General features: G+C 41.1%; 2 protein-coding genes across 12 annotated transcripts in view; both read right to left on the bottom strand.

Moving 5' to 3' along the window:
* Positions 1-147: 147 nt before the first annotated feature.
* Positions 148-8,664, bottom strand: LOC147172797 (mpv17-like protein). Of its 4 annotated transcripts, XM_086077404.1 has the most exons (7): positions 8,054-8,664; positions 6,416-6,630; positions 3,391-3,442; positions 2,136-2,466; positions 903-973; positions 797-826; positions 148-724 (listed from the first exon to the last, which is right to left on the bottom strand). In XM_086077404.1, exons 4-7 carry the CDS (start codon positions 2,455-2,457, stop codon positions 605-607), a joined length of 543 nt encoding a protein of 180 aa, XP_085933530.1. In that variant the 5' UTR covers positions 2,458-2,466; positions 3,391-3,442; positions 6,416-6,630; positions 8,054-8,664; the 3' UTR covers positions 148-604. The 4 variants fall into 4 exon arrangements, with proteins under 4 accessions (XP_085933530.1, XP_085933531.1, XP_085933528.1 ...); XM_086077405.1 differs by lacking the exons at positions 6,416-6,630; positions 8,054-8,664 and adding an exon at positions 4,084-5,895; XM_086077402.1 differs by lacking the exons at positions 6,416-6,630; positions 8,054-8,664 and adding an exon at positions 5,076-5,895.
* Positions 8,665-9,492: 828 nt separating this feature from the next.
* The window catches only part of myh14 (myosin, heavy chain 14, non-muscle), a 35,638-nt gene continuing 17,459 nt past the window's right edge, over positions 9,493-27,671 (bottom strand). For 3 of the 8 annotated variants that reach the window (XM_086078481.1, XM_086078483.1, XM_086078484.1), the window contains 33 exons: positions 27,273-27,425; positions 26,716-26,889; positions 26,426-26,599; positions 26,221-26,335; positions 25,871-25,939; positions 24,128-24,336; positions 23,728-23,849; positions 23,547-23,616; positions 23,284-23,444; positions 22,016-22,124; positions 21,656-21,787; positions 21,360-21,566; positions 21,132-21,269; positions 20,932-21,055; positions 19,937-20,108; positions 19,635-19,847; positions 19,379-19,523; positions 18,530-18,736; positions 18,344-18,448; positions 18,120-18,272; positions 17,711-17,959; positions 17,521-17,634; positions 17,347-17,445; positions 17,059-17,271; positions 16,800-16,961; positions 16,600-16,728; positions 16,408-16,496; positions 16,199-16,322; positions 15,410-15,618; positions 15,115-15,223; positions 14,024-14,196; positions 13,837-13,860; positions 9,493-12,891 (listed from right to left, as the gene is read on the bottom strand). In XM_086078481.1, the coding sequence (XP_085934607.1) occupies positions 12,696-12,891; positions 13,837-13,860; positions 14,024-14,196; positions 15,115-15,223; positions 15,410-15,618; positions 16,199-16,322; positions 16,408-16,496; positions 16,600-16,728; positions 16,800-16,961; positions 17,059-17,271; positions 17,347-17,445; positions 17,521-17,634; positions 17,711-17,959; positions 18,120-18,272; positions 18,344-18,448; positions 18,530-18,736; positions 19,379-19,523; positions 19,635-19,847; positions 19,937-20,108; positions 20,932-21,055; positions 21,132-21,269; positions 21,360-21,566; positions 21,656-21,787; positions 22,016-22,124; positions 23,284-23,444; positions 23,547-23,616; positions 23,728-23,849; positions 24,128-24,336; positions 25,871-25,939; positions 26,221-26,335; positions 26,426-26,599; positions 26,716-26,889; positions 27,273-27,425 (4,842 nt within the window). In that variant the 3' untranslated portion in view covers positions 9,493-12,695. Of the gene's footprint in view, positions 12,892-13,827; positions 13,861-14,023; positions 14,197-15,114; positions 15,224-15,409; positions 15,619-16,198; positions 16,323-16,407; positions 16,497-16,599; positions 16,729-16,799; positions 16,962-17,058; positions 17,272-17,346; positions 17,446-17,520; positions 17,635-17,710; positions 17,960-18,119; positions 18,273-18,343; positions 18,449-18,529; positions 18,737-19,378; positions 19,524-19,634; positions 19,848-19,936; positions 20,109-20,931; positions 21,056-21,131; positions 21,270-21,359; positions 21,567-21,655; positions 21,788-22,015; positions 22,125-23,283; positions 23,445-23,546; positions 23,617-23,727; positions 23,850-24,127; positions 24,337-25,870; positions 25,940-26,220; positions 26,336-26,425; positions 26,600-26,715; positions 26,890-27,272; positions 27,426-27,671 lie in introns of all 8 variants that reach the window. The other 5 variants (XM_086078485.1, XM_086078486.1, XM_086078488.1 and 2 more) reach the window with 4 other exon arrangements.

Here is a 27,671-nt window from a genome sequence, read left to right as displayed (position 1 = left end):
GCGGCATACATATCGGTTAATAATAATAATAATAATTTAACATTATTAGACATTTTAAACTTAAAATCTCAACTAGGAAATGTTACACACAATATCCAATTATTCATTTCAAAGACAGTATAATAAAGATGGACAGTATTAATTCAGTGGTTTCCACGTTTTATTTATATAAATGTCATTAAAAAAGAGACAAACAAATTATATAGCAATATTTGTATTTTATATGAAACAGTTCTTGTTTACAACATTTTATTTTTTTATTTTTGATTCAGCAATCAGCACCAATTCAGAAGTTATCTTAAGGCACTTTACACATTGAGCAGGTCAAGAGTCACAATCTTGATGCACATTACATGTTAATTAATTTATCATATAAACACTAATACAGTATAATTAATCTGATGCCCATTTGCATGGTCGCTTCAACAGAGGAAAGCATCGTAATTGCTAAACAACCCAAATGATATTTCAATCACATATGGCAATTCCATTAGCATCTTAAGTAAATTAGAATGTTTCTGATATTGAACTACACATGCTATAAAACTGTTAGCAAAATTAAAACAGTACAGTAGATCATTGAGTAAAAAACGTTGCGTAAAATTCATTCAAGTTTGTGGTCCTTCTGCTGTCGGAGGTGACACAGGAAAATGGTGAAGACGAGGGCGACGCCTCCGAGGAACACGGTCCGAGCCACGGGGGGGACCAGGGAAAAGTTCACAGCCTGGGATGATGATAGGACAAAATAAATATTTAAAGCTGAAACTTTCGACTCTCACAGGAAGACAGATCTCACCTGCATTGTCGACCAGAACACCACACCGGTCTGAAAAAAACACACAATTAACATTGTATATTCATTTTAGAATACTTTACAGTAAACACAAAAAATGATTGTGCACCTTGTAAGACGTCCAGAATTTTTCTCTCCAGTCTTGAAGAAGATCATCTTTGTTTTCGAGCAAACTCAAACCTAAAAGGAGAATCAACACATGAGGGGCAAATATTATAACATAATATAATATAATTAACCTCCAATTATCATCAACCCTTATTAATCATATACACAGATATTCCAAGAGATTGTGAAATGTGTTGAAACCTGTCCAGCTGAGAAAGTGTACTAGTGCATTATAAATAAATTAAATATTTTACTAGTTTAATATTATAATGATTAACTCATTCACTGCCATTGACGGCTATAGACGTCAAAAATTCATTTGAACTTAGTTTAACATTTTTTCCCACTTTTTGTTAACAAGAGTATGAAAACCTAGATTTTTTTATTGTATTAGAACAGATATCAAATTTTTGATTAAACGTGAGTTAACTCATGAAGTCATGCGATTAATTAAGATTAAAAATTATAATTGCATGGCGCTCCTAATTTTTAATAATCTTTTCTTAAAAAAAAAAGATTATTAAAAATAAAAGTTTTTTTTGTTTAAAATAAAATATTATTAAAAATTAGGGGTGCCATGCAATTACAATTTGTAATCGTAATTAATCGCATGACTTCACTAGTTAACTCACGATTAAATCACAAATTCTGTTCTAAATGTACAAAAAAAGAAATCTAGATTTTCATACTCTTGTTAACAAAAATGGAAAAAAGTAATAGAAATAGTTCAAATGACACTTTTGAGTTAAGCATGTTAAATTCAATTTCCATTTTGACAATAAAATAATGCATGCAACAGGTATACAAATCAATAAAAAAAAAAAAATGCAAATCTGATTAAAAATAAACTGAATAATGTTATCAAATTGTACCCTTACATATACTGTGCAAGGTGAAAACACAGTTAAAAATACTAGAATTTTTTTTAAAGTATGTTTACTATACCAACAAAAATAGGAATATAAATTATTATTATTTTGTACAATTGTGTCCAGCATGTTGTAAAAAAAGAAAAAGAAAAAAGAGTGTAAATCAACATCATCAGTCACTACAAGGCTGTTGCTAGGCAGAATTCACTGGGCGTGAGGATATCCTGACTTTATCCTCTGTAAATCTGTATTATACTGCCCCCAGGTGGCCAGGGCGCATACAATAATCACTGTTATCACTTATCACAATGACTAAGTGGTTGAATTAAAGAAAAACAAACAAATAATTTCAGTCGGCAACTCACCAATATAAAAGGCACTGATGGTGAGCGGCGCGGCCACCAGCTGATCCACCACCACCTTCCCCGTCACCGCCTTGACCCCGCCTCCTGGCAGCATCTTCTCCAGCCAGCGCAGCCATTGGTAGTTGAAGTTGGCGTGGAAACAGAAGCCCACGGCGGCCACACGGGCCGTCTGGCGCCAGTCCACGCCGACAGAGCGCTTGGACCCGTCTCGGCGACCCAACACGCGCTGTTGGAAGAGGTCGGCGGAGGCGAACAGCGCCGTGTAGCCAACCACGTTGCTGATGTACGGATGGGCCTTGAATGCAGCCCAGGCCCTGTTCATGGTAGAAACCTAACAAAAATAGTGTTTCATGAATCAAATTAATTTTTGACGTCAATAGCCGTCAATGGCAGTGAATGAATTAATCATTTTGAAAAGTGGGATTAATCCATTTTATTCCAAAATAGGTGGTGTTATTTTATTCCAAAATAGGTGGTGTTCTTTTGGAATAAAATGGATTAATCCCACTTTTCAAAATGATTAACTCATTCACTGCCATTGACGGCTATAGATGTCAAAAATTCATTTGAACTATTTTCTATTAGTTTAACATTTTCCCACTTTTGTTAACAAGAGTATGAAAACCTAGATTTTTTTTTTTATTGTATTAGAACAGATATAAAATGTGTGATTAATCGTGAGTTAACCAGTGAAGTCATGCGATTAATTACGATTAAAAATGGTAATCGCCTGACGCCCATAATTTTTAATAATCTTTTCTTAAAAAAAAAAAAAGATTATTAAAAATTGGAAAAAATAATTATAATTATTTTATTTTTACATTTTTCTTAAAATTAGGGGCGTTAGGCGATTATTTTTTTAAATTGTAATTAATCAAATGACTTCACTAAAAATTGTAAACGCCTGGCGCTCCTAATTTTTAATAATCTTTTCTAAAAAAAAAAAAAAAGATTATTTAAAAAAAAAAATGTGTTTAAAAGAAAAGATTATTAAAAATTAGGGGCATCAGGCGATTAAAATTTGTAATCGTAATTAATCGCATGACTTCACTAGTCAACTCACGATTAATCACAAATTTTATATCAGTTGTAAATGTACAAAAAAAAATCTAGGTTTTCATACTCTTGTTAACAAAAAGTGGGGAAAAAAATTAAACTAATGAATGAATTTATGACGTCTATAGCCGTCAATGGCAGTGAATGAGTTAAGAACTACATATGAAGTAGGTCTAAATTCCACGATCCTCGCTCTTACCTCCCAGCGCGACCGGTCTTCCAACGTCCTCGGCCCTTCTACCCGACTGGCTCTGTTTGGACGAGGAGGAGCTGAAATCAATCTTTGAGGCCCTTCTCACTGGGTCAAAGTTCATCTTCCGCCTGTTAAAGACGCCTGGCAATAAAATGTTATAACAGCCTGCTGCAAGAGTGTGATAAAAAAAATTAAAGAAATAAAATAGAAATATCACAACCTGCTTAACATCCATGATGTTTTTTTGTTGTTGCTGTGATTCATTCACATTCTGTATTTTATAAATTGCATTATGGTAGTTTGTTACCAAAAGAGAATCGTTGTCACGGTGTAGCCTAAATGCTAAGACAGAAATGTAGCCGTCTACTCTCATCTCACAAGCTCGTGTGCGAAGCTAAAAATAGACCTCCTGGAGATAGAAGTCAAAATGTGGGGGTGTAATTGTGTCATCGCTGTACGTCAAAATTGACTCTCCAAAAATGATAGTAAACACAAATTTGTTTCTAAATACATTAAGCGTTTTTGAAGGTAGAGACTGAAAGCTATGTGGCATAATTGTGGAGCTAAAGCATCTGTTTCCTGATTTATTTGGGCCTAAAATGGCACCCAGACATAGCAACAACAAAAAAAACGTAATCGTCTTTCTTGGCATCAGTTAAAAGTTATAGTTATTATGAGTAGGCCAATTTCTGTGCTTACAGCGGCAGTTAGCTAGCTAGGAGCCTCAGAAGCCCGTTAGCTCGCAAGCTAACTGGTGGCTAGCGCTCGGAAGAGTTGCTAGATGAATCCATTGTTCATCGTGGTGTGGGTTTCGGCAGATATGAACAATTGGAGACAACAAAGGCTCCATTTTGAAGCTTCATGTTACAAATATGGCGATTTTTTATTTTTATTTTTTGGTCAACTCAAGTTTGGCCGGGTTGTTAGCATCGCCATCCCTCTGTAGTGAGTCACATTTAGTAGATTTAGGATAGTATTATTTCATTTTACAGGGAATGACGACATGACATTAAAAGGACAAACAGTGGATATAAAAGTCTACACACCCCTGTCAACATGACAGGTTTTGTGATTAAAGACCAAAAAAAATGAGACAGAGTAAACTTTCCCAATATTAACTCATTCACTGCCATTGATGGATAAAAATGTCAAAAATTCATTTGAACAATTTCAATTAGTTAAATTTTTTCCCTCTTTTGTTAACAAGAGTATGAAAAGCTAGATTTTTTTTAATTGTACATTTAGAACAGATATGAAATTTGCGATTACTCGTGAGTTAACTATTGAAGTCATGCAGTTAATTACCATCAACAATTTAAATTGCCTGACACGATTTAAAGAAAAGAAAAAGATTATATATATTTTTTTAATTAAATTAATTTATGGCAGTGAATGAGTTAATCTGATCTATAACCACTACAAATTAATTGAAATATTTGTCTCTTTTTTTTTTAGTAAAAGAAACAAATAAGATAATATGGTTTGCAGAAGTGTACACACCCCGTTATAACAGATATATCAGAATTGACTGATCACATTCAAACTCGCATGAAATGGAAATCTGCGAAATCTGCTCAGCTATTTGGAACGGTTCCGAATTGCCCCCTTCTTGACTGAGGCCACATTTCCCAGGTTCACTCTTGGTATGGTCCTTTTTACCAAAACATACTTCTTAGTGATTATTTTGCCACCTTCCAATTAAGCCAGTTTTCTTCCAATCAAGCAATTTCCCTTCATTAGCCACCATTTTTGTCCAAATTGGTCCCACCTACTGCTGTAGCCATAGATATGTTTAAATAATCACTTGGAAGTTGTTTGCACGCATGATACGGGTCAATTAAAGGCACTAGCAACCACGTAGGCTATTTCCTCTGAGAATGTGCTAATGAGGGTCACGGTTTAAGCGGCTCAATTAAGAACCGCACAGCAGTTTTCCGGGCAAACGGCCCTTTGTGCGTCACACAATGGCCGACGCGTGTCCAGGGTTTGACTCCTCAGATAATTGCCTGCCTCACTGTATGACTCTTAGCAAGTGGGATTCCATTCAGACTGATGGCGTGCAGGGTGGGGGCGGCATGGGTGGGGGGGGGGGGGGGGTTGGGGGGGTTAACTAGAAGAAAAAGGAAACGGGTCACTTTTGAGTTGGGTTAAGCAGACGCACACGTGTACTCGCGGCGACGGCGCAGACCAAAAGGGAAACCTCGTTGCTATTTTTGGAGGAAGAAGACAACAGCAACAGCACAGGTACGCGTTTTTAACGTATTGTTTCACTTATTTGGTTGCAAAATTTGGGGAATTTTCATAGTTAGAAACTTTTACCAGGGATTAACTCATTCACTGCCATTGACGGCTATAGACGTCAAAAATTCATTTGAACTATTTTCTATTAGTTTAACTTTTTTTTTCCACTTTTGTTAACAAGAGTATAAAAAACTAGAATTTGGGGGGGGATATTTAGAACAGATATAAAATTGTGGGTTAACTCGTGAGGTCATGCGATTAATTACGATGATAAAATGTAATCGCCTGATGCCCCTAATTTTTAATAATCTTTTAATTTTTAATTCTTTTTTTTAAGAAGAAAAGATTATTAAAAATTAGGGGCGTCAGGTGATACGTTTTTTAAATTGTAATCAATCGCACGACTTCACTAGTTAACTCACGATTAAAAAATATATTATTAAAAATTTGGGGCGTCAGGTCATTACAATTTTTAATTGTAATTAATTGCATGACTTTACTAGTTAACTCACAATTATTAACACATTTTATATCTGTTCTGAATGTGCAATAAAAAAATTCTAGGTTTTCGTACTTAGACCATTAAAAGTGAAAACATTTAGTCTAAATGAATTTTTGACGTCGATAGGCGTCAATGGCAGTGAATGAGTTAACAAAAAGGAAATGATTAAAAATGGAAAGATAGCTCTTAATCATTTTTTTAATCAATTTTTCTGTTTTTGAGCCTCAATGGAAAATTTTAACCACCCCCTACTGTGTCTTTAAATTCGGATAAAACTGCAAGCATTACCGTGAACACAATGTCTCATTTAATTTCTCGTGCCTGACGTCCAAGGCATGCAAGAATCCGCGACGGCGTCACTGGAGGCCGGGCCGGAGCGAGGGGCTCCCTGGGGTCGGGACCTGTACACGTTTGTGACGTCGGCGGCGGGTCACATGATGAGGACCCTCCAGAAGCCCCGCAAGAACGGCCCCTCCAAGCGGCAGGTCAACCATCGACGCTTCCTGCACAACATGATACAGAGGTGTGTGGACGGGGCGCGTTGACGCACTGTACAATTGAATAAATACACGTTTTCACCAAAATATAATTTCAAAGTTTTTAATGGTATGCAAGCGATAGTTACTATGAACTAAGATTACAGCTTTTTCTGATGGGAAAATGGAGGCATTTATTTGTATTTAGGGCATGACACTGGCGGATTAATTGGGGGAAGGTATTAATTTGAGGACGGCGTTTATTTAACACAAGTGAAACACTGACTAATTGAGGTAAAATGTTTATCACAATTGGATGATACACTCGGGCACTATTTGGGGTGTGGCCTTTATTTTTGTGTTTATCATATGTGGATGACGCACTCACTGACCTGGTTATAACCAACTATTTGAGGGAGGCATTTATTTGGCTTATCCAGTCAGTGATTAACTGGGGCACGGTATTAACTCATTCACTGCCATTGACGGCTATAGACGTCAAAAATTCATTTGAACTATTTCTATTAGTTTAACATTTTTTTCCACTTTTGCTAACAAGAGTATGAAAACCTAGACTTTTAAAATTATTTTATGCGATTAATTACAAATACAAATTTTAATCGTTTGATGCCCCTTCTTTTTCATTTAATTAGGGGCATCAGGCGATAAATGTTTTTAAAATTGTAATTAATCACATGACTTCACTAGTTAACTAACGCTTAGTCGCAAATTTTATATCTGTTCTAAATGTGCAATAAAACAAATGTAGGTTTTCATACTCTTGTTAGCAAAAGTGGGAAAAAAACGTTAAACTAATAGAAATAGTTCAAATGAACTTTTTACGTCTATAATCGTCAATGGCAGTGAATGAGTTAAAAATTAGGGGCATCAGGCGATTACAATTTTAATCGTGATTAATCGCATTACTTCACTAGTTAACTCACGATTAATCACAAATTTTATATCCGTTCTAAATGTGCAATAAAAAAAAAGGTTTTCATGCTCGTTAACAAAAGTGGAAAAAAATTAACTAATAGAAATAGTTCAAATGAATTTTTGACGTCTATAGTCGTCAATGGCAGTGAATGAGTTAATTTGAGGGGGGCATTTGCCGCATTTATCACAAGTGGAAGACTCATCCAGTGATAATTAGGACACAGCATCTATTTGAGGGAGGCATTTATTTGTCTTTAAGTTTATGACCCACCCGCACTGGGAGGCATTAAATTATCACTAGTAGAAAACTCACCTAGTAACTTATTGGGGCATGGTATGTATTTTAGGGAGGCATTTACCATTTATCAAAATGTAGAGTTATTTAACGACTATTTGAGGCATGGCGTAAATTTTGTTCAGGGCATTTATTTATAATAAGTGGATGAAGCTCCCGCAAGTTAGGGCAATCCATTAGACGTTACAGTATTTGAGGGGAGTGTTTGTTTTGACTCACCTGCTGACTAAATGGGCCAAGGTGTCCATTTGAGGTGTTTGGCTCATTTTTTTACGTTTTTCACACGCCAACAGGAAGTTTGCCGACATCGAGGCGGCAAATCGTAGAATGGCGTCCGCGCTCGACTGTAAGGAAGTGGAGTCATCCACACCTGCGCAGTCACGTGACCACTCAGACGGCCGCAAAGCCCAAAGTGACACCCAAGGTGAAAGTGGAGCAAAGAAACATGACACATCCTCAACATGTCCTCCCGATGAAGCGTTCCGTGCAGATGACTCTGAAGACGCCCCGCCCATCTCTCCCTCCTTCACGTCGCTGCTGTCGCCGTTGTCATTTGACGCCATGCAAATGTTCGTCAACAGCCCCGGCGACCCCCGCAACTTGGCCGACGTCAGCGACAGCGAATGGGCGGACATCATTGAGCTGTTCTCGGAGGACGACGGGACCACTCGCCACGAGGGTCGCGTTCCGGAAAGCGACGACATGGACGACGGATGCGGCTGCCGCGACGACGGGCCAGTCGTAACCAATCCCCGCACAAATGAAGACGTCGTCCCCGAACCACTTCCCGCGCCGTCCAGCTGCCAACACAAGATGCTGTCGTCGGGGGGCGTGGCTCAGTCATTTTGGGCCCCGCCTCTCGAGGCTTCGCCGCGCCACGTGGCGACGCCGCCTCTTGAAGATCAACTGATGTTCGCCGACATCCTCGTGGACTGCGACGTCTGCGAGTCTCCTGAATGTACATCTTTTAACATGTTTTGTTACCATGATTTTTACGCTCAATAAAAGAGTGCACGTGACCTTGACAGTACTGAACTTGTATATTTTAATGGTTTTTGTTACAGCTCAGGTTGAGATATGATTTATTATGTATTTGTGTTTTTTTTTAAACTATTCCACAATATTTAGTATCAAAATTCCAATTAAGATAAAAAATAGTGTTAAGTATGAACTTAAATAACTAAATAAATATTTTGCAAAATTCTAAATTTTTCTAAATGGGTTTTATCACAAAATTAAAAATGTAAACATTTACGCTCAAATTCTTTCTTAGTAATGCAACCAAATCAGTAATTTTAAAGTAAAATCCAGATTATATACACAATTGAAAGTACTTTAATTATTACATAAAAAATACTGCAATTATGGCACTGTCTGAGTTGGTCATGAATATTTAGTGCATTAATTATAAGAATATTCATATGAATAAATAACATCAAGAATGTGCATGTAGAAATATTTTCTAGTGTCAATAATACAATGTTTTGCTGGCTATTAAATAGGTCCAATTGCTTAAAATCATGTACTGTATTATGTTATTATTATTTTTCTTTTTTCTTTTAAGTATTATGTTCTAAATGCAACAAAATACTACATGCAAACAAATAAAAATCACATTTTGTTGAGAGTGTGAAATAAAGCACACGGATGCAGCAAGGTGAAAACCAACAACATATATTAAAGTGGACCCCGGACAGATGTATTATATAGCATCATTAACAAACAAAAACAAAAGTTTCAAGTTGCACAGCGGCAATGAGCAAACCGTACACACACAGAAAAAAAAAAAACACCTTTGAGAAGAATCTTGCTATGGACGAACAGAGCTTTGTTGAGTTTGTGTTCATAAATTCATCTGTTCACGTGTTCTTGTACGGGAGATGCTGATATGGACAAATATACCCACCGCTTGTGTGCAAAGTGCAGCCATTACACGTTGTAAAAACACAAGTCATTTGCATATTGCTGAAAGAAAAGCAGATGACAAAACTTTCATTGGGGTATTTGGATTGTGAAGAAGCCATTGATTCGTTAAAAAGGAGATCCTTCAGTTGTCTGGTAGCCGTGATTTGTTGTGAGCTCGTCGTTGCTATTGTTAGCTTAGCACTTTGCATGAAACACGATTTTGCCTTCATACACCACATAGAATGTGAAATAAAACCACCACCAATATGACAGAATGTGGCATATAATATTAAACAATTATACTCACCGTGGCCTTTTTCACCTGATCGCAACCCAATAGAGGATGCTTGTTACGTACTGCACACATATGTGAAGGCAGCAAGAGCCACAAACAGTTATTTCAAAACATCCCCTGAAATTGGAGGAACCTGACACAAAATGGCTGAAATTTTCCATATTTATCAAAGCTTTAAGACTACACATATCTGTCGTGGTGGCGTATAAAGGCAAAAACATTTTTAAAAAACTCACTTTGACACTTTAGTTGTCTGGTAGCGGTCATTTGTGGTGAAGCCATCAATGCTAACATTAGCATAGCTGTAGGGAGCAGTGACGTCAACACTGATTAAAACGCAAACTTATCTTCTACTGTACTGGTCCAGTGCATCATTCTTTTTGGTAAACATAAATAAGTACTTTATCCACAGTAAAAACATTCACAACAATTCCAGAAACATTTGAGCGTGGTCAAAAAGCACCTTCTTGCCTTTTCAAACCTCTCGTGTCTGAAGCTAACGCTAGCCTGGCTTAGCTTAAAATGAAGCAAGCGGATGAGCAAAAATCCACCTGAGGTCACTTAAAAAAAAGTCACTAATCTGCTAAAGGCAGACTTTTATTGTGTGATTTGAGCAAGTTTGGTTCCCCCTTGCGCAATGCTAACCGGGCTGCTTTAGCCTTTAGCTTCAAGTTTAAGCCACATGAGGGAGCTTCAAGCTTAGTGTGGCAGAAGACGTTCGCCAAAGGCTAGATTTCTATCGCAAGTGCACTATTTCCATTTCACGTCCTCGCCGTTTATTGGACTGTCTGCCCCCCCCTCCCAATTTACGACGCATATTCCAGTTGTGCCACTTGCTGTGTGAGCCCAGCTCAAATGTCTTCATTAGACACATTTAACGTATTAAATAGAACAATGTCACTTCAATATCCTGGAAAAGGACGAGAAGAGGGAACATGAGTTTGGAAAATGGCCAGGGTTAAAAACGACTTGATTCCCTAACTTATTATTTATTGCCTCTAACTTTGTTTGTGTGTATCTAAACCTACATTATGATCAAGGGACGTCATCCAAGAGCAATGCTGGATGTGGTGGCAAATCTACTTCTCTACTCTATTCTACTAGCTTAAGTCCCCTTTTTCCCATCCATATGGTGGCTTTCATTTACAGTTGAAATAGAAATGAAGACTATCTTGTGCAAGACGCCCATCGAAATTAAGCATGTTCATCAGACTAAAAAAATAATAAAAGAAAAGGTGTTTTGCTTTGGATATAAAGAGTTACCAGTAGAAAACGTCTCCCCAGTGAATCAAGACAGTAATGTTTGTACAGTAAAAACAAGCAAGCATTGACATATTCAGCTTCATATAAATTAAAAGAAATTCAAATGACTTGAGAATTGTTTTAGATGAATAAATTGCACTCGCTACGGGATTAGACAATATTTTGCGGGAGGTATCATTTGGAAGCTACTTGTTCGTGGGTCTTTTAGGAGAGATCTAGCAATTCCCTCGAGATGTCATCATGTAGGTCGCGTGTAAAAAGTCACGTCGTCTGACCCACAAAGAGGTCAAATTCACACTTGTAATCAAGTATCTGGCTTATTATGCAAGTAGATTGTCTAATTTGTCATTCGGCAACAGCCCTTTCATTTTTCTCAAATTAACATCAGGGGTGGGCAACATGTAGCTGGTGAGCCTCACGTGGGCCCACCAGCGCATCTGATGTGGCCCTCCATGCAAATGCCACCACAGGGGGAAAAAAAGGTCCAAAAACTATTAAATAATAAATAGTAAGAAAATAGTGGCCAGGAGATAAAAGACAGAACAGATTGAACAGGAGCAGAAAGGGAATGGGAGTCGTTTCCACTGGGAGCAAATCGGACAGGATTTCTTTTTTTTCTTTTTCTTACTATGGTGCGGGACTGGGACAGGATTTTGTGTTGCTGTTGTGTTCAACGGTCTTTGTGCTTAAACTTTATCCGTCATAAAAATGCTTCTTTTTCTTTTTTTTACCCATAGTTCGAAGCATGTGTGTCCACATTGTAACCTATGTTCATATTTATCTATAAGCGGTACAAAGGTAGCCAACAAATTGAGCACATGATATTCCTGACAGTGTAGGGGGACACACACAACATTGTGGAGTCACTACATTTTTGTTTCAATTGTTTTCAGGGAAGCAGCAATAAATCTCTGTAAGTGCTGTTCTTTGGGTTAGCAACAGCATCAAAACGGGCTGTGCGGTTTTAAATCATCAAATCAGTCTACGTGGTAACAGTTTTCTTTCCCAGATAAAAAAAAAAAAGTGAGGCATCTATTTGAGTGAGGCTTTTATTAGAAGGGCGGCCACTATTTGATGGAATACAGTATATATTTTTTTCTTTTCATAATTTCAATATGGCTCCTGATAGGAAAAGGTTGCCCACCCTTGATGTAAGGGTTAAACATGGCTAACAAATGTTTTCTGCGCCTTTGCGCTGTGCAGCTAATTTAAATGCAAAAGTTTAAACTGCATCTTTAGAATGTTATAATGATTGTAAGATAAAAACAATCCAGTAAAATCTCTTTTGTTTGTATTTGTTGAGGAGAAAAAAGAAAAGAAAAGCAACATCCTTGAGCAATTCCTTGACTATATAATAACCGAGTGTTGTGTGTGCATGGCATGTGTAAGTGTGGTACATCATTGGTGTAGGTTGTTGACGGTGTAGGGGGGCGGGTTCGGGTCCAGGCTGTGCTCCGAGGACGGGGTGGGGGTTCGGGGCAGTCCCAGGGAGGGCGTGGGCGAGGCGGGCGGCTCCTCCGAATCTGAGTTTTCCAACGAGTAGTCGTCCACCAGAGCTCGGCGTCCGCGCATTGTCAGCGGCAACGGAGCACGTCTGCGCGCCAACACAGCAATTTTACTACATGTTAAGACTACATACAGGAAGCATCATATGGCAAAAACTCAAAAACAATTAACTCATTCACTCGCAGCCATTTTCACTGAAGCAACCCCCTTCGCTCCCGGCTGTTTTACGGGATTTTGACTGGTTTTGCACGGCCCACAGAATATTGTGTTATATTGCTATAAAAACATAGAACCTACCAAAAGAAAGATTAGAGTCTCTTCTTTCATCAGGAAAAAAAGTATATTTCTATCTGTTTCAGCATTAGAATATAGCTAAGTTGAATAATTATTCACAAAAATGTTTAAAACTGTGGGGGAAACAGCTTGTTTGTCCCTGGTTGATCTCTTATACTCTGCTACCACCCGCTGGCCGTTTTTGTAACAACTACCATTGCTTCAACTGTTCTCTTCAGTTCAGAGGCTGCATCAAAGCCTTATGTATGCTTTAACATAAAAAAACATAAATACGTCTTTTGGAAACTGGTCATATTTAACATAGAACGTATTTATATGTTTTTAGGAGCAAATGAGTTAATAGCGTTTGGTCTTAATAGTAACATATTTCCCACTGGTCATTATTGGGGATTTTCCCATAACTGTATTAGAATGAAAGGAGGAGATGGGGTGGAAATCAAGCATAGAAAATGGTTGGAAATGGCATAAAGTTGTTCCGGATTCCTCAAAAGCAAAATATAATATTTTATTTTTATAAAAAAATAGGCAAATTAATATCAGAATTGGGATCAGACTCCAAAAATCCATATTGGTCAGGCCTAATATTCTAATCGGTTATAAAAACACAGATAAACAAAAAAAATCAGTATACGCAAGTGGGAAACAATAAATTTGAATTGGGTTAATCCCCACAACACAATTACAGACATGAACAGTGAAAACTAAAAAGGACAAAGAACAAAAAACACACATGACCTACTGCTCTGGTCTCCATTCAGGGACGCTGAGGGTTGGTGTGACGTGGACAGATGGGACAGATGGACAGTGTTAGATGAACACAAATGGATGCAACGAAAAAGAGCAAAGCAAAATTAAGGTCAATGGTGAACTGAAATGGTGTTGTTAATGAACGCACACACAGAGCGGGGACGGGGTCGAGCGCGTACCTGAGCTGGTTGCGCAGGGTGGTGATCTCGCGCATCCTGCTTTGGCTGTTTTCCGTCAGCTCCTCCAGTTCTCGCTGCAGCTTCCTCTTCTGCGCGTTGGAGCGCGAGTTCTCCTCCTCCACTTCTTCCAACTGACGCTTCAGCTGCCTCAGGCGCACCATGGACTTATCCAGCTGCAGCAGACACGTCGCAATTGAGCCAATGACAAATACGGCAGGCTTACTCCTGTTTTGTCATTTTTAACCCTCCTGTTAGGTCGCGGGTCAAACTGACCCGTTCGGAACATCTAGAAAAAAACTTAGTTTCAACTTCACCTTTTGGCCTTTGTTTTTTGAATTTCGTTTATGAAAAACATTGCATTATTTTTTTGGATGATTAAACATTAGAACGGGTCATAATGACCCATGAACATTGTTAAACACAACCTGAGGGCTATGTTTAGTGTAGAAATGAATAGAGAAAAAGCAAATATCATTCAGATTAGTAGTTCTTAACCTGGGTTCGATTGAACCCGAAGTGTTCGGTGAGTCAGTCTCAGGGGTTCCGCGGAGGTCAAGGCGCACACCTGACTCAAATGATTTGCGATGATACGCCCCACTTGGCCATCATTGGCTGCAGGCGCTCATATGACATTGCACAGCCTATCAGTGCTGCAAGAAATTTGGTGCACTCAGTATTTGACTCCTGCCTGTTGTGATGATACGTTGTGTGATTTCTTTATTTTTTGATTATATATTATTCTTTATTATTGCAATCCCTTCATACTATGACGAGCAAAAAATAAATAAAAATAAAAAAGGTCAGACAACTATGTGCAATATGAATTCACATGTCTAACGCATGGGGTACCCCAGGGTTCAATCCTAGGGCCTTTGCTGTTTTCATTGTATCTGCTGTCCTTGCGGTGGTTGTTTTAATGTGCTGAGTTGAGTTGGATGATTTGAAATGGCAAGTTGAGCAATTCATATAGTAATAGTCCAGCACATTTAACTGGCAAAACAAAAAACATTTCCTTTTTTTTGCATGGAATAAAAAGAGGTTTACTGGAATTCTGTGATTCCTTTTCAATGAAACGTATGAATATTGCATACCTGGTCTCTGTACTGGTCGGCGTGCCTCCTCTCGTCTTCAGCCTGCATCATAACCTCCTTCAGTTTCTTCTCCGTCTTCCTCACCAGCTTGTTGGCAATGGCACGCTCCCTACGAGACAAAACAATTTTATTAAAAAAATATATATATATACATTCTCATGATTGGCATTCACGTTACGTATGTTTTCAATTTTATTTGTACTATAAATATATACATTTAAATGATGAATACATTAAAAAAAACATTTTTATTTATTTGTGAAAAAGTGAAAAAAAAAATGTTTTGGTCTCTCACTGTCTCTCTTGTTCTAGCTGCTCCTCCATCGATTCGATCTTGGTCTCCAGGGCGGCGACGCTGAGCCGGTGTTTGCCCCTGACAGTTCCCTCCAGCTCCTCCAGCCGCGTCTTCATGTCCTTGTTGTGGCGCTCCAGTTGCTCCCGCGCCGCCTCCGCCTTCTGGGCCAGGGTCCTCTCGCCCTGCAGTTGCACGGTCAGCGTCTCCACCTGAATGAAGGGAGGAGGGTGGACAGCCGCACCTTGACGTTCTATTAATCCATTCCAGCCCCCAACATTTTTAACTCATTCAAACCCAAAAATGTGTAATAATACGTCATTTCCTCCCAAAAACGTGTTTACAAATTTTGTAATTTTTTTTTAATGCAAGAGCGTAAAGAAGGCTTTGATGCAGCTTCTGACGTGAAGAGGTGGCTTAAAGCAATGGTAGTTATTACAAAAGACGGCCAGCTGGTGGCAGCAGAGTATAAGAGATCAGCCAGTGCCATGTTGCAACAAGCCCTTTTTGACAGTGTTTTCACCAGGAATGTGAATATCGATGAAATTTTGATATAATCTAATGCTAATTGCAAAACGGAAACAGATATAAATATACTTTTTTTTCCTGATGAAAGAAGAGACTCTAATCTTTCTTTTGGTAGGTTCCATGTTTTTATAGCAATAGAACACAGTATTCAAAATCCAGTAAAACAGCCGGGAGCGAAAGGAGTTGCTTCAGTGAAAATGGCTGGGAGTGAATGAGTTAAATGTTTTTAAACATAATAAATGAACGTAGTGTCATCTACTGCACCTGCATGGCCATCTTTCTCTGTCTCTCTGACAGAAGCTCAGCATTGGTCTGCTCTTCCTCCAGCTCCTCCTCCAGCTGGCTGATTCGCATCTCTAACCGGCGCTTCTCTTCAAATAGCACCGTCCTGAACAAACGCAGAGCATCAAACGACATCACCATCGGACGTGAACGTCTCTCGCGGCACGTCGGGAGCACGGAGCGGTACGGACTTTCCGGAGCTGTTGTTGACCATGTCGTCCGCCATCTCGTCTCTCTCCTGCTGAGCCTGTCTCCTCTGCCGGTCGGACACGGCCAGCTCCTGCACGCACAAAAGGACGCCATACATAAGTAATTGGGATATTTCCTAAAAACAAGTGTATCGCCATATAGCGGGTGAACACACATTTCAACATGTTACAAACCTCAGTGAGCTGCAGGACTTCGGCCTCCAGTGTTTGGATTTTCTTATCGTTGTCTTTGGACTGCGAAATGATTTCGTCTCGCGCAATCTTGGACTCGTCCAGCTCTCGGAGCGCCTCCTTGAGTTGACTCTGAGACAAAACACGCAGATTTGTTTATTACCAACTATATTCGTGATGACGGTTCGGCGTGTGATTCGTACCTGCAGCTTCCGCAGATGCTTGACGGCCTCCTCCTTGCTGCGGCTAGACGTTTCCACCTGAGCCTCGAAATCCTGCAGCTCGGCTTCCAGCTGCTTCTTGGTTAGCACGGCCTGGGAGCGCTGACTGCGCTCCTCCTCCAGCTGCATCTCCAGCTCCCGCACCTGGCAACACAAGGGTAGAGCACAGTCAGCCCTGATATAAAAAAAAAGAAAAGAAGAGAAAGTCCTGAACGTGTTTTTCGTCTGCCTCATCTCTTACCTGCTTGCTGAGCGCCCTCCGCTTCTCCTCGCCTTTCTCCTCGCTGCTGCTGATCTCCCTCTCGAACTGAGCCTTGAGCGCCTGCAGGGTGACCTCCAGCCTCAGCCTGGAGTTCTCCGCCTCCGTCAGCTCCTCCTCCAGATCCAGCGTCTGACTACGGAGGCTCTCGGCTTCTGTCTCCAGAGCCCTGCGGGTTCTCTCCAGCTCGTGGACCTGGACGACGCAGGACAAGAGGTGAATCACCCGAGACTCAGACAGAAAGACAAGAAAGAAATTCTCAAGTCTTACGCTCTTTCCCACATCATCCTGCTGGTTGACGAGCTGTTCCATTTCCATGCGAAGCTGCTTGTTGGACCTCTCCAGCTCGTCCCGCTGGTCTTGGGCTTCCTACGCAAAAATATTTTCGTGGCCATCACGATGTAGCCCAGTCAAGGGTCTTCAATCTGATATCAAATAAAGTACCTGTAGCGCTCTGGACAAGGCAAGATAGCGCGTCTCCTTGTCTCGACTGTCAGCCTCTGCTCGGTCCTTCTCCTCAGCCAGACGAGTGCTCACCGCCTTCTCCTCGGCCAGACACTGTGGGAGAAGCGGGATGGTTTCATATTGGATCTGGAAAGGCGTTCATGTGGGAATTTTGAGCGCTTGCTCCGACCTGGTCGAACTTCTTCTGCCTCTTCTCCAGTGCCGTGCAGTTCTGCCTCTCCCGCTGCAGGGCCAGAGTCATGTCCTCGATCTCCTCCCTGAGGCGCTCTCGCTGCCTCTCCACACGATCCTTCTCCTCCTCCCGCTGCTTCTCCCTCTGGACGGCGGCGTCCAGGTCTCTCTGCAGCTTCCTGCGGGACTCCTCGCTGCTCTCCACCGCCGTGTTCACCTCCTCCGACTGCTTGCGCATCTCGGTCAGCTGTTGAGTTGCAACGGAAGGAAGTGTGAGTGACAAATAAAACAGGAAAGAGCGGATCAAACATGTCGACTTGAGAAAAGTGCTTCAAGAGCCTGATTGGATGTTTTAGCTCAATTTGGATCGGAGCTAACATGCGCACGGTCGAGCGGGTGTGGCCTACCTGTTGAGTGTGAGTCTGAATCTGCCGGCTCAGCTCCCTTGATTTCTCCTCTTCCTCCTCCAGTCTGTCCGTCAGTCCATTCCTCTCCTCCTCCAGCGCTCGTGTTCTAGCGGCCAGGGCCAACTTCTGGCGCGTCTCCTCCTGCAAGAGTTCCTGGAGGGTGGAGAGCAAAAGATTGGCGGGGGGGGAATTTCCTCCACTCATAAAATCTGTGCGCGTGTTACCTGGGCGTCATGAAACTGACTCTCCAGACTGCTGACTTCTTTAGACAGACGGAGGGATTTGCTGTCAAAGGACGACAAATTGCTGGACAGAGACTCAATTTCATTCTGGAAGAAGACAGAAGGAGTGAAAAGATTTGATGCAATCATTGGTCAAATGACTTGAATCAAAGCGTCAACTTTCCCCACCTGCAGCTTGTGCACTTTCTCGTCTCTCTCCTCCTTCTCTTGGTCGGCTTGACTGAGGCGCATGGTGAGCTCCTGCAGCTGACTTTCAGCCCGCTTACGTCCTCGGTCGCTCTCCGTGCGGCTCGCCTGGAGGCTCTTCAGCTCCGTGGTCAAACTCTGCTTCTCTTCCTCCAGCACCATCTTGGCCTTCTCCAACGACTGACGCGCCTGAATGAGAGCACGGAGGTCAATGTCACGTGTGACGCTGTGTGTGAAGTGAAACCCGAGGGTTCATCTTTGTCAATATTTTTATTCAGTATTATTAGCTATTATTCAATATGTTTCATATTTTGTTTGAATAAGATTCTGCTTTATTGAGTATAAATATGTGTTTAAATCTTAAATAAGAATGTAAAACGATTTTTAACTGATTATTGGCATTATTATTCAATAATTGTGTCAACATTTTTATTCAATATAATTCGTTATTATTCAATATTTTTCATATTTTGTTTTAATAAGATTCAAGTCTGGTTTATTTCATATAAATATGTTTAAATCGTGTGGGTGGCGTAGAAATAATTTTTATATATGATTTTTTAGTTAACTGATTATTGGCATTATTATTTAATAATTGTGTCAATATTTTTATTCAATATTATTCGCTATTCAATGTTTTTAAATTTTTAAAAATAAGATTCAAGTCTGTTTTATTGAGTAAAAAGGTGTTAAATTGTGTGGGTGGGGTAGAAATTATGAATTAAAAATGATTTGTTTACTGTTGCAGGTTGGCCTTGAACGTATCAACCACGATGGACGAGGGTTGACTGTGCATGCACGCATATGTGAGGGGTTGTTTTGTTTTCTCACCCTCTTGCTGTTGTCCAGCTGCTCCTGAAGATTGTCTATGGTGGCGCTGTGTTTGACTCGGAGCTCTGACAGTTGGCCCTCGTGGCGGCGCGTTTCGTCTTCCACGCAACGCTGGAGGTCGTTTAACTCCACCTCTCGACGAGACCTGCGCAGAGGGCAGATGAATGAAAAATCTGCGCCCCAGCTTAACAAACCAGATATTCGATCGGCTATGCTTTTTGTTTCCTTTACAATCACACCACATCATCCGTCCTACCTGAGCTCCTGCTGGGCGGCGGTGGTGTCCAGAGTGTCCTCCAGCTCGGTCCTCAAAGCCTCCAGCTCCTCGCTGAGGTCTCGCCTCTGTTTCTCCGCCCGCTCTCTCATCCCTCGCTCGTTCTCCACTTCTTCCTTCAGCTCGGAAACCTGCGACATGGCCTCCCTCAGCGACCTCTGACCTTCTGAGCGCCGTGCGCCCTCTTCCTCCAACCTTTTTACACAGAAAGTTTATTAAGTCATTGACAATCTCCTTTGGCGTTTTGTTTCATTGTTTCATTGCCACGTGTCAATGTTCCACACCGGCTCTGCATGGCGGTCATTTCTTTTTCCTTCTGGGTCAGGTTGCCCTTCAGCTCGCCAGAAACGAGGCCCATGTCGGACAGCTGCTCTTGCGCTTCTATTGCCTCGGTCTCCATCTTCCGCTTCCACTTTTCCTGCTCCATGCGACCTTGCTCCTCACGCTTAAGACGATCTAAACCACACACATGCACGCGCCATAATAAGCAATTTGCACACGGGATATGACAGATGGGTTGATGGAGCAAAAGTGGCAGTGTCAATTCAACACCTACAGAGTTAAATTTAACACTTCAAAATTTTCTATATTGGTCTACACAAACTACAGTTCAAGCAGCACTAAAGTGTTAATTTTTTTTATACTGAAATGGGAGTCTGATGGTAGAAATTTAACTCTACTTAACACTGTTCAGTGTTGATTTTACACTAGTGTGTAGTGTTAAAATATTGCACCATCTTTTGTTGTACCTTTAGAACAATCAAAACGAGTCGCTTTTATTAACAATTGTTATTAATATACTACAGTGCCAATTTAAACTACCAATTATTTCCCATACACTGTAGAATATTACTGTAGCCTCTTCTGTGAGTGAAAAGGAATTCATGGGCCTAAACTCCTTTTGTTTGAATGTCAGTGTTTCCCAATGATAAGCGAGGAGGAGGAAACTGGCGCTGACTCATCTCTCTCATCTCTCAAACTGGAAAAGTGCAGGTGTGAAGGCGGAGCTTAATTAAATCTCTGCAGAGTTAATTAATCTAACACTAGGTGATCAACTCTGTAAAATAACACCTAATCTGAACACCATTTAACTCTGAAAATGTTAAAATTTCACTTCAGGAGTTCAAATAAATTCCCCAAAATGTAACCCTAAAATTTTAACATTTCAATTTTTCCTGCGTATCTAATTAGGTAGATGGATTGATTCTATGGCGGAAATAAAATCAGCAAAATGTCCATATGAACACTAACGATCTAAAAACATTCGTTCCATTTTCACCTTCCAGGTCGGCAATGACGGCCTCCTGTTTGTTCTTGAGTTTGTTCAGACTTTTGCTCTTCTCCTCCTCCTCTGTGAGGTGGTCGGTCAACTCGTTCAGGCGTTCCTCCAGCTGCTTCTTCTCCTGCTCAACACCACACGATTGACGGCACGGGCAAAGCCATTCCAACAGACAAGACAGCTTTCCATACGACACCAACCTTGGCGAGGCGATCTCTCTGCTCCGCTATACTCAGAAGGTCGCTCTCCTGACTTTTGACTTTGGTCTCCAAGGAGACCTTCTCCAGCAAGAGGCGCTGTCTGGCACTTTCCTCCTCTTCAAGCTGCTCCTCCAGATCCTAGAGGGGAGAAAGTTTGAATGAACTTCCATTGTATTGTTCCAAACCCACCCACAATAGGTGAAAATCCGCAATGAATGGAGACCACACCTGAATGTTCTGCTGCATTTTCTTTTTTTCGTTGGTCATCTGCACGCCCCTCTCCTCCTCCTCCTCCAAGCGGCTCTCCAGCTCGGTGAGCACGTCCTCCAGCTCCTGCTTGCGACTGGCCAGCCTGGACCGCATCTCCTCGGCCTCTGCAAACAGCTCTGCCTCGGCCTGCAGCTGGTCGGCCAGCACCGCTTTCTCCTCAATCAGCTATCAGACGAAGAAGTGGGGGATAGTGTGTGAGTGACATTTGGGCGAAAGCTGTGTTCAAAAGAGCAAGCAAGTTGATGTTGGCTCACCATAATGTGTTTCTTGTCCAGGTCGGTGAAGTCCTGCTCCACTCGGACAAGTCTTTCCTTGGCCTTTAGCAGCTCCGATTCTCTCACCTGGATTTCCTCATCCTGCCGGGTCACCTGCAGCAGCGGCTTCACCTGGAAAGCACGCAGCAAGAGTAAGGAAAACTTTTGACTTTAATGCTAACAAAAACTGTGAACTTGTTATGATTTAACTCAGAGAAAGAGGCAATTAGGACTGCTGAAAATGTATGACAATCAAAACTTTGTAAGGACAGAATGCATTAATGCAAGTGGTAAAACAATGTGACTAATGACTAGTAGTTTTAAGGTTTTAAAAGCATTCATATTAATCGTATATGGCACCTTTGTGAAAAGCCGCCACCACTGCCAGTTCTTGAGTATGAGGTAAGCATGACAGTTCCTCTGCATCACCCTCAGAGCGCTCAGCTGCTGCTGTTTCTTCATGAAGGCTCTGAGAGGAGAACAAGACATCAACTACATGTTGGGCAACGAGCAGGTAAAAAGTGCTTTTTCTTTGTGAGTTTTGGTCGGTTGCTGATATTAATACGGATACGTTCCAGACCTACCCACAACTGATTTAAATCTGTGATAAACAGCAGAGGGACCACATGGTTTAGTTTAGTTACAGTACAAGCTTCAATCTAATGTTTGACTGTATTGCATGATTTAATGTTGTCAAGTGTATTTGCATTAAATAACAGCAAAGTGCAGTACAAACTTCGCACATTCTTACAGATGACTGGCAACGCGAATGAACCGACATTTCCAGTTTCTAATTAGCCCCGCGTGGCCCATTATTCATGCCATTCGCAGCATTCCAAAGGCCGCTCGCCAAATTCCTGTCAAGGATGTTCTGCTTCCCACGTCACTGGTAAGGATTGTCAGGAAGTTCAAATATTCGTGTGGCTTTAAAGCAACACTAAGGAACTTTCAGTTTATGTTGATGATGGCGGCGCCATGTGGACAAAAGCGGTAATGTTACGCCTGAAGGAAGACCACATTTCCCATGAGGACAAGCGCATTGCGTTGTTTTTTAGTTCACGCCAGCGAGTAAAACCCGGGCCAATGTTGATCCTTGACTGTCCTTTCATACGGTACCATTCAACTAGTTTCAAGTCAATGTTTCATCAGAAGAGATATGAAAATATTTTATTTAGGTTAAAAAGTTCCTTTGTGCTACTTTAAGAGCGTTTGGACATGAAAGAGCTCCTTGAGCCTAATTGTCACACCGGGGTTCTGTCGTGTTCAACAGTCAGATTTTAATCTGTTTTGCAGTCCAGGTGTCAAATACAAACTCCAAGATCTAGTCCTCCATTCTATGTGATATGACGGGTGATTATTATTCTTCCCACATAGAACATCAGCTACTGGCTAGCAGAAAAAAAAATATATAAATAGTGCAATACAAGCGCCATTTTGACAGCCTCTTATGGGTTCTTCAAATGGACTCAAAGCCATAAATAAATGCAATTACTCGTGTTTGCACGACAAATTAATTTGGACTGCCCAAGCTGTTACTGTCTCTTATTTGTGATTTCACTATTATAACCGTCCTTTGGACAAATACCAAATGTGACAGCCCTGGTTTACACACTGCTACTTTTCCTTACTTGCGTGCAAGGTAGCCTCTGGCTGTACTTTGGAAGCGTATGATGGTGTCTGTGATTTTTAAGTCTCGCTCCTCCTCCAAGTGAGCCAGCACGCCGGCTCTGAAGAACACTTTGCTTTGGCCAACACGGAACAGGTTAGGATCCAGCTCCAAAGCTTTGATCTGACGAGTAAAATTAGGATATTAAAATCTGCATTTGGAATCAGTATGTATAATGGGCTGGATAACAAATGCATGTCCCACCACTGTTGAAAAACGACTCACCATAAGTTCTGACGCCTGTTTTCCATCCATGAAGGTGCGAGGAATAGCATTAGGAGTCAGAATCTCATATCTGCAGGATACATTTCAGTTAGCGCGCGGTTAAGCAGGAGTGAGCCGCACGTGTATGAGGGGGAAGTGGCTGATATACAAATAGAAACACAACTAATATCACCACACTCACCTCTGTCTGAACTCCTGGAACGGGATGCGGTTGGGGAAGCCTTGACGGCAGATACGGATCCCCTCCAGGACCCCGTTGCACCTTAGCTGGTCCAAAACTAAGTGTGGTGCCAGCTTGCCAGCCTGAAAACAAGATAAGGAGAACAGAAATAAGAGTTCAATGTTTTTATGGTCTGTTTTGTTCGGATGAATCACACAAATATTTTTGAAGACCACTGAAAAAAGCAGTTTTAAGAAGGATTTAAAAAGAAAAAAGACCAAAAAAATCGTTTCTTTTTAAGGATTCTACAAAATCTTATGAAAGGACCACAGTAGATTTTCCCCACTTATAGTGTTTGGGTCATAATGACAAAATTAGGTCATATGCAAGAGCTTGTTATCCATTCTATGTGACGTCTCACCCTCTTCTCATGGTTGGGGATGATGCAGCGCAGGAAGTTGGGGTTGGTATTTCTCAGTGTGGCCATCAGCTTGGCGAGGGACTCTTTATACAGCTGGCCCACGGTCCTAAACATTCCCTTCTTGGTCTTCAGACCCGATGCGCCAAAGGCGACCGGCCCGCTGTTCTCATTTGATGACGACACCTGATCCAGGCCTATGATGCGGTCCACTGGACATAAAGCGGACAGTGGAGAAAAGTTAAGACATTTCCCGCACTAATGATTAGCTAGAAACCTCCTACCAAAGTACTGCACAAAGCATGTTATCAGAAGGATGGACATACCGTATTTGAGCAAATAGTAGCCTGGAGTTGTTGTTTTGGGATCAACATTTGCAGTTTGCATATTTAAATCTGAATATAGACAATTCTAAAATCATTTTAAGAAGACAACATCTGGGTGCAGTTTTCCGTTATTCGCGGCAGGGCTTGGTGTGTTATCCCCAGTAAATAGTTGGCGAATTACTATTTTAATTACTGTCACGTGTACCCGCAGGTGAACACAACCGAAACATAAGCATGGACACACACAACACTGTAGATCAATTACATGTTAAGTGTCTACTGGAATGCTATTCGTCACTAAAGAAGCTATCATTACATTATCGAAAATCATCTTAAAAAGAGCACAGGGAACTCATTTGCACACGAATCCTTCTGAGAGACAAATGGCCTTAGCAATAACTAACAAGAACGTTTACAAACTGACATAGTTAAGGCACTACCTGTTTTTTTACCGGAATGCAAGTGTCTACGTTTAGGAAGGCGTTTATTTGTCTTAAGTGGATGACGCACCCAACGACTAATTGTGGCTCGACAGGCTACTATTTGAGGAAATACAGTATAGTGTTCATTTAAAATGCATTAGATGCAAAAATATTGCTTTACAGCCACAATTATTTGTAGACATAAAATTGTAAAGTGCTTATTTTCTACCTTTGACCTTAAAAAAAAAGGCACCAAATAAAGAGAAACACAAAATGGCACAATGTCATTAGCATAATGTTTGAATGTTAGCAAGCCAATATTTTTGCATCTCTGGAGCTCATTCAGGATCACATTGCTGCCTTCTTTGGTTAGTATTCAACTCTGACTTGATGACGTGAGGTGTGATCCCAAATGTTGCTTTGGCGTCTAAAACAATGAGCATGCTATCGTCACACAGGTCACACATTACTACTAAAAACTGCAGGTGAGTTGCTTCACTAAAAGTGGGAAACAATACATCACACACGTACACTCTACTTGAAAGCAGCACTAATACAAAAAAAAAAAAAACACAAAACAGTGAACCGCTGCTATATCAGAAATTAAGCGAAATTATTTTTACGGTATACGGGTAAGTACAAATGTATTTTTTTGTGTCAGTTTTACAGTCAATTTCAACTGGGAGTGTCAAATAAACCGTGGGAAGCAAACACGCTCTGCCTCTTTTCCACAAGTAATTTTATACTATAATCTCCCTTTTCCTACAGTAAAGGGAGTGAGAACAGCCACCAAAAATACTTTAAAGGTAAAAAGTGTATTTTTTAGTAAACTGTTAAGCATCATTTATAAGGTCTTGTTGCATAATTTCACTAGGTGAGTTGAAAACGTATCCTGGAGGTTCACTGTATTTACACGAAGAGACACAGGCAGACAGAAACAACAAAGTAGAGTTGACGGGTTCATGCAGGACACACACAGTGGTGCAGAGGAAACCTACTGTCGGAGCCATTTGCCTGCAGTGTGGTATAGGAGTCAAAGAAGTAGACACGAGGTAGAGTTTGAATATCTGAGGTGGGATGCAGGAAAGCAATGAGGGAAAGGAGGAGTCCAAACCAGGAATGGAGGAAAAAAAGATCAGAAAAGATTGAGTTAACAGAGCAGAGAACGTGAAGGAAGAGAGACAGTGAAGGCATGATGCAAGATAAAAAAAAAAAAGGAGAGAAAATATTAAGTTAATAGAGGTTAATTTATTTATCAAATTTGAGTGAGGGCTTTGAGGAGAAAGGGTGACAAAAATCATTAACACACGTTGAATGCATGTAAAGGACATTAGGGCAAAATTCTCACCCTCCTTCCACAACTCGGAGACAAAATGGTCAGATGACTGGTGGAGGAGAGACGCCACGTTGTCGTTCAGGGGGTCCATGTTCTTTACCAACCAGTCATTGGCCTTGTAGTCAACCTAATGGCGCGGAATCCAGAAAAAAAGAAGAAGTAAGACACGGTATTGTACCGTCTGCCGTTTCTTCTTTCGTTTTAAGTTAATGGACACCTTGCCAGCGTAGTGGATGATAGAAAAGTCGGCCTCGCCGCGCGGCTGCTTGGATTTGAAGAATTTGGGATGGCCGCCTTGCTGGCTGGTCAGCTTTTCTACAAATGACTGGTCCGTAGCTCGAGGGAACCAGCACTCTTCATCCAACAGGGCCAGAACACCAGGCGGGTGGGCCTAGTCGCAAAAAAATAGATTTTCTGACTGCTTGTATACAAATAGTTGTGTATCTGCAGATGTGTATACAAATAGAGGTGCATTTGATCGTAGTTGTTCCATCAAGGTGACCGTACCGGTCTTTCAATGAGATCAATGCACGGCTGCAAGTCGAGGCCAAAGTCGATAAAGTTCCACTCGATGCCTTCTCGCTGGTACTCCTCTTGCTCCAGGATAAACATGGTGTGGTTGAAGAGCTGCTGCAGCTTCTCGTTGGTGTAGTTGATGCACAACTGCTCAAAGGAGTTCAGCTGCAAGAGAAGACAGTGGCCAATGTTCATTCGTCCACTTCTTTAGGGAAACATGTTTAAAACTTACACACTTTATGTGAAATGAGTTGTTCTCTCTAAAAATATTTTTTTGTTAGTATTTTTGGGTGTCTACCTTCTGCTACGGATTCATTGGATTTACATCATTCCCAATTCCTTAGGTTATCGTACGATTTGTTTTCTTCAACTTTCTGGGATGGATTAATCACAAAAATTTGGGTTTCGCTCTATCAAATCTATTTTCCCCACTGACACTCAAGTGAAATGCCGTTAATCCATTCCAGCATGGAAAAAAAGAGAACTTGGAAGTCCTGTTTTTTTTTTTCTGAACTGAATTAAGCACACAATTAGCATAAGAAACCCACCAGGAAGATCTCGAATCCGGCGATGTCCAAGATGCCGATGAAGGAGGCTCCCTGTCTCTGCCTGCGGTCCAGAGCTCGGTTGATTCTGTGCACCAACCACCTGAACAGGCGCTCGTATGTTGCCTTGGCGAGGGCCTCAACGGCAAAGTCAGCCTGGAGGAAGACAGACAAAATGTTAACGGCTGGATTCACTTGAAATGTAATCAATGTCTCCATGTCAAGTCAGTGTAGACCAATTTGGAACGTTTGCAAGCAATAGGTTGCAGGATACTTGCCAGAACGTGAGTGACTATGGCTACCTGCTATTACACATGAGTCAGAATTTCACAATTGCTATCTCATGAGTGAATATCCACCACGCCCACGTTCAGGTTTTGCCACCCAGAGGGACGTTTGCGA

The sequence above is a fragment of the Leptonotus elevatus genome, chromosome 6, assembly GCF_054856555.1.
Source record: "Leptonotus elevatus isolate MCC_2025b chromosome 6, RoL_Lele_1.0, whole genome shotgun sequence".
Taxonomy (NCBI): Eukaryota; Metazoa; Chordata; class Actinopteri; order Syngnathiformes; family Syngnathidae; genus Leptonotus; species Leptonotus elevatus.
This window is presented reverse-complemented; position numbering and strand designations above follow the sequence as displayed.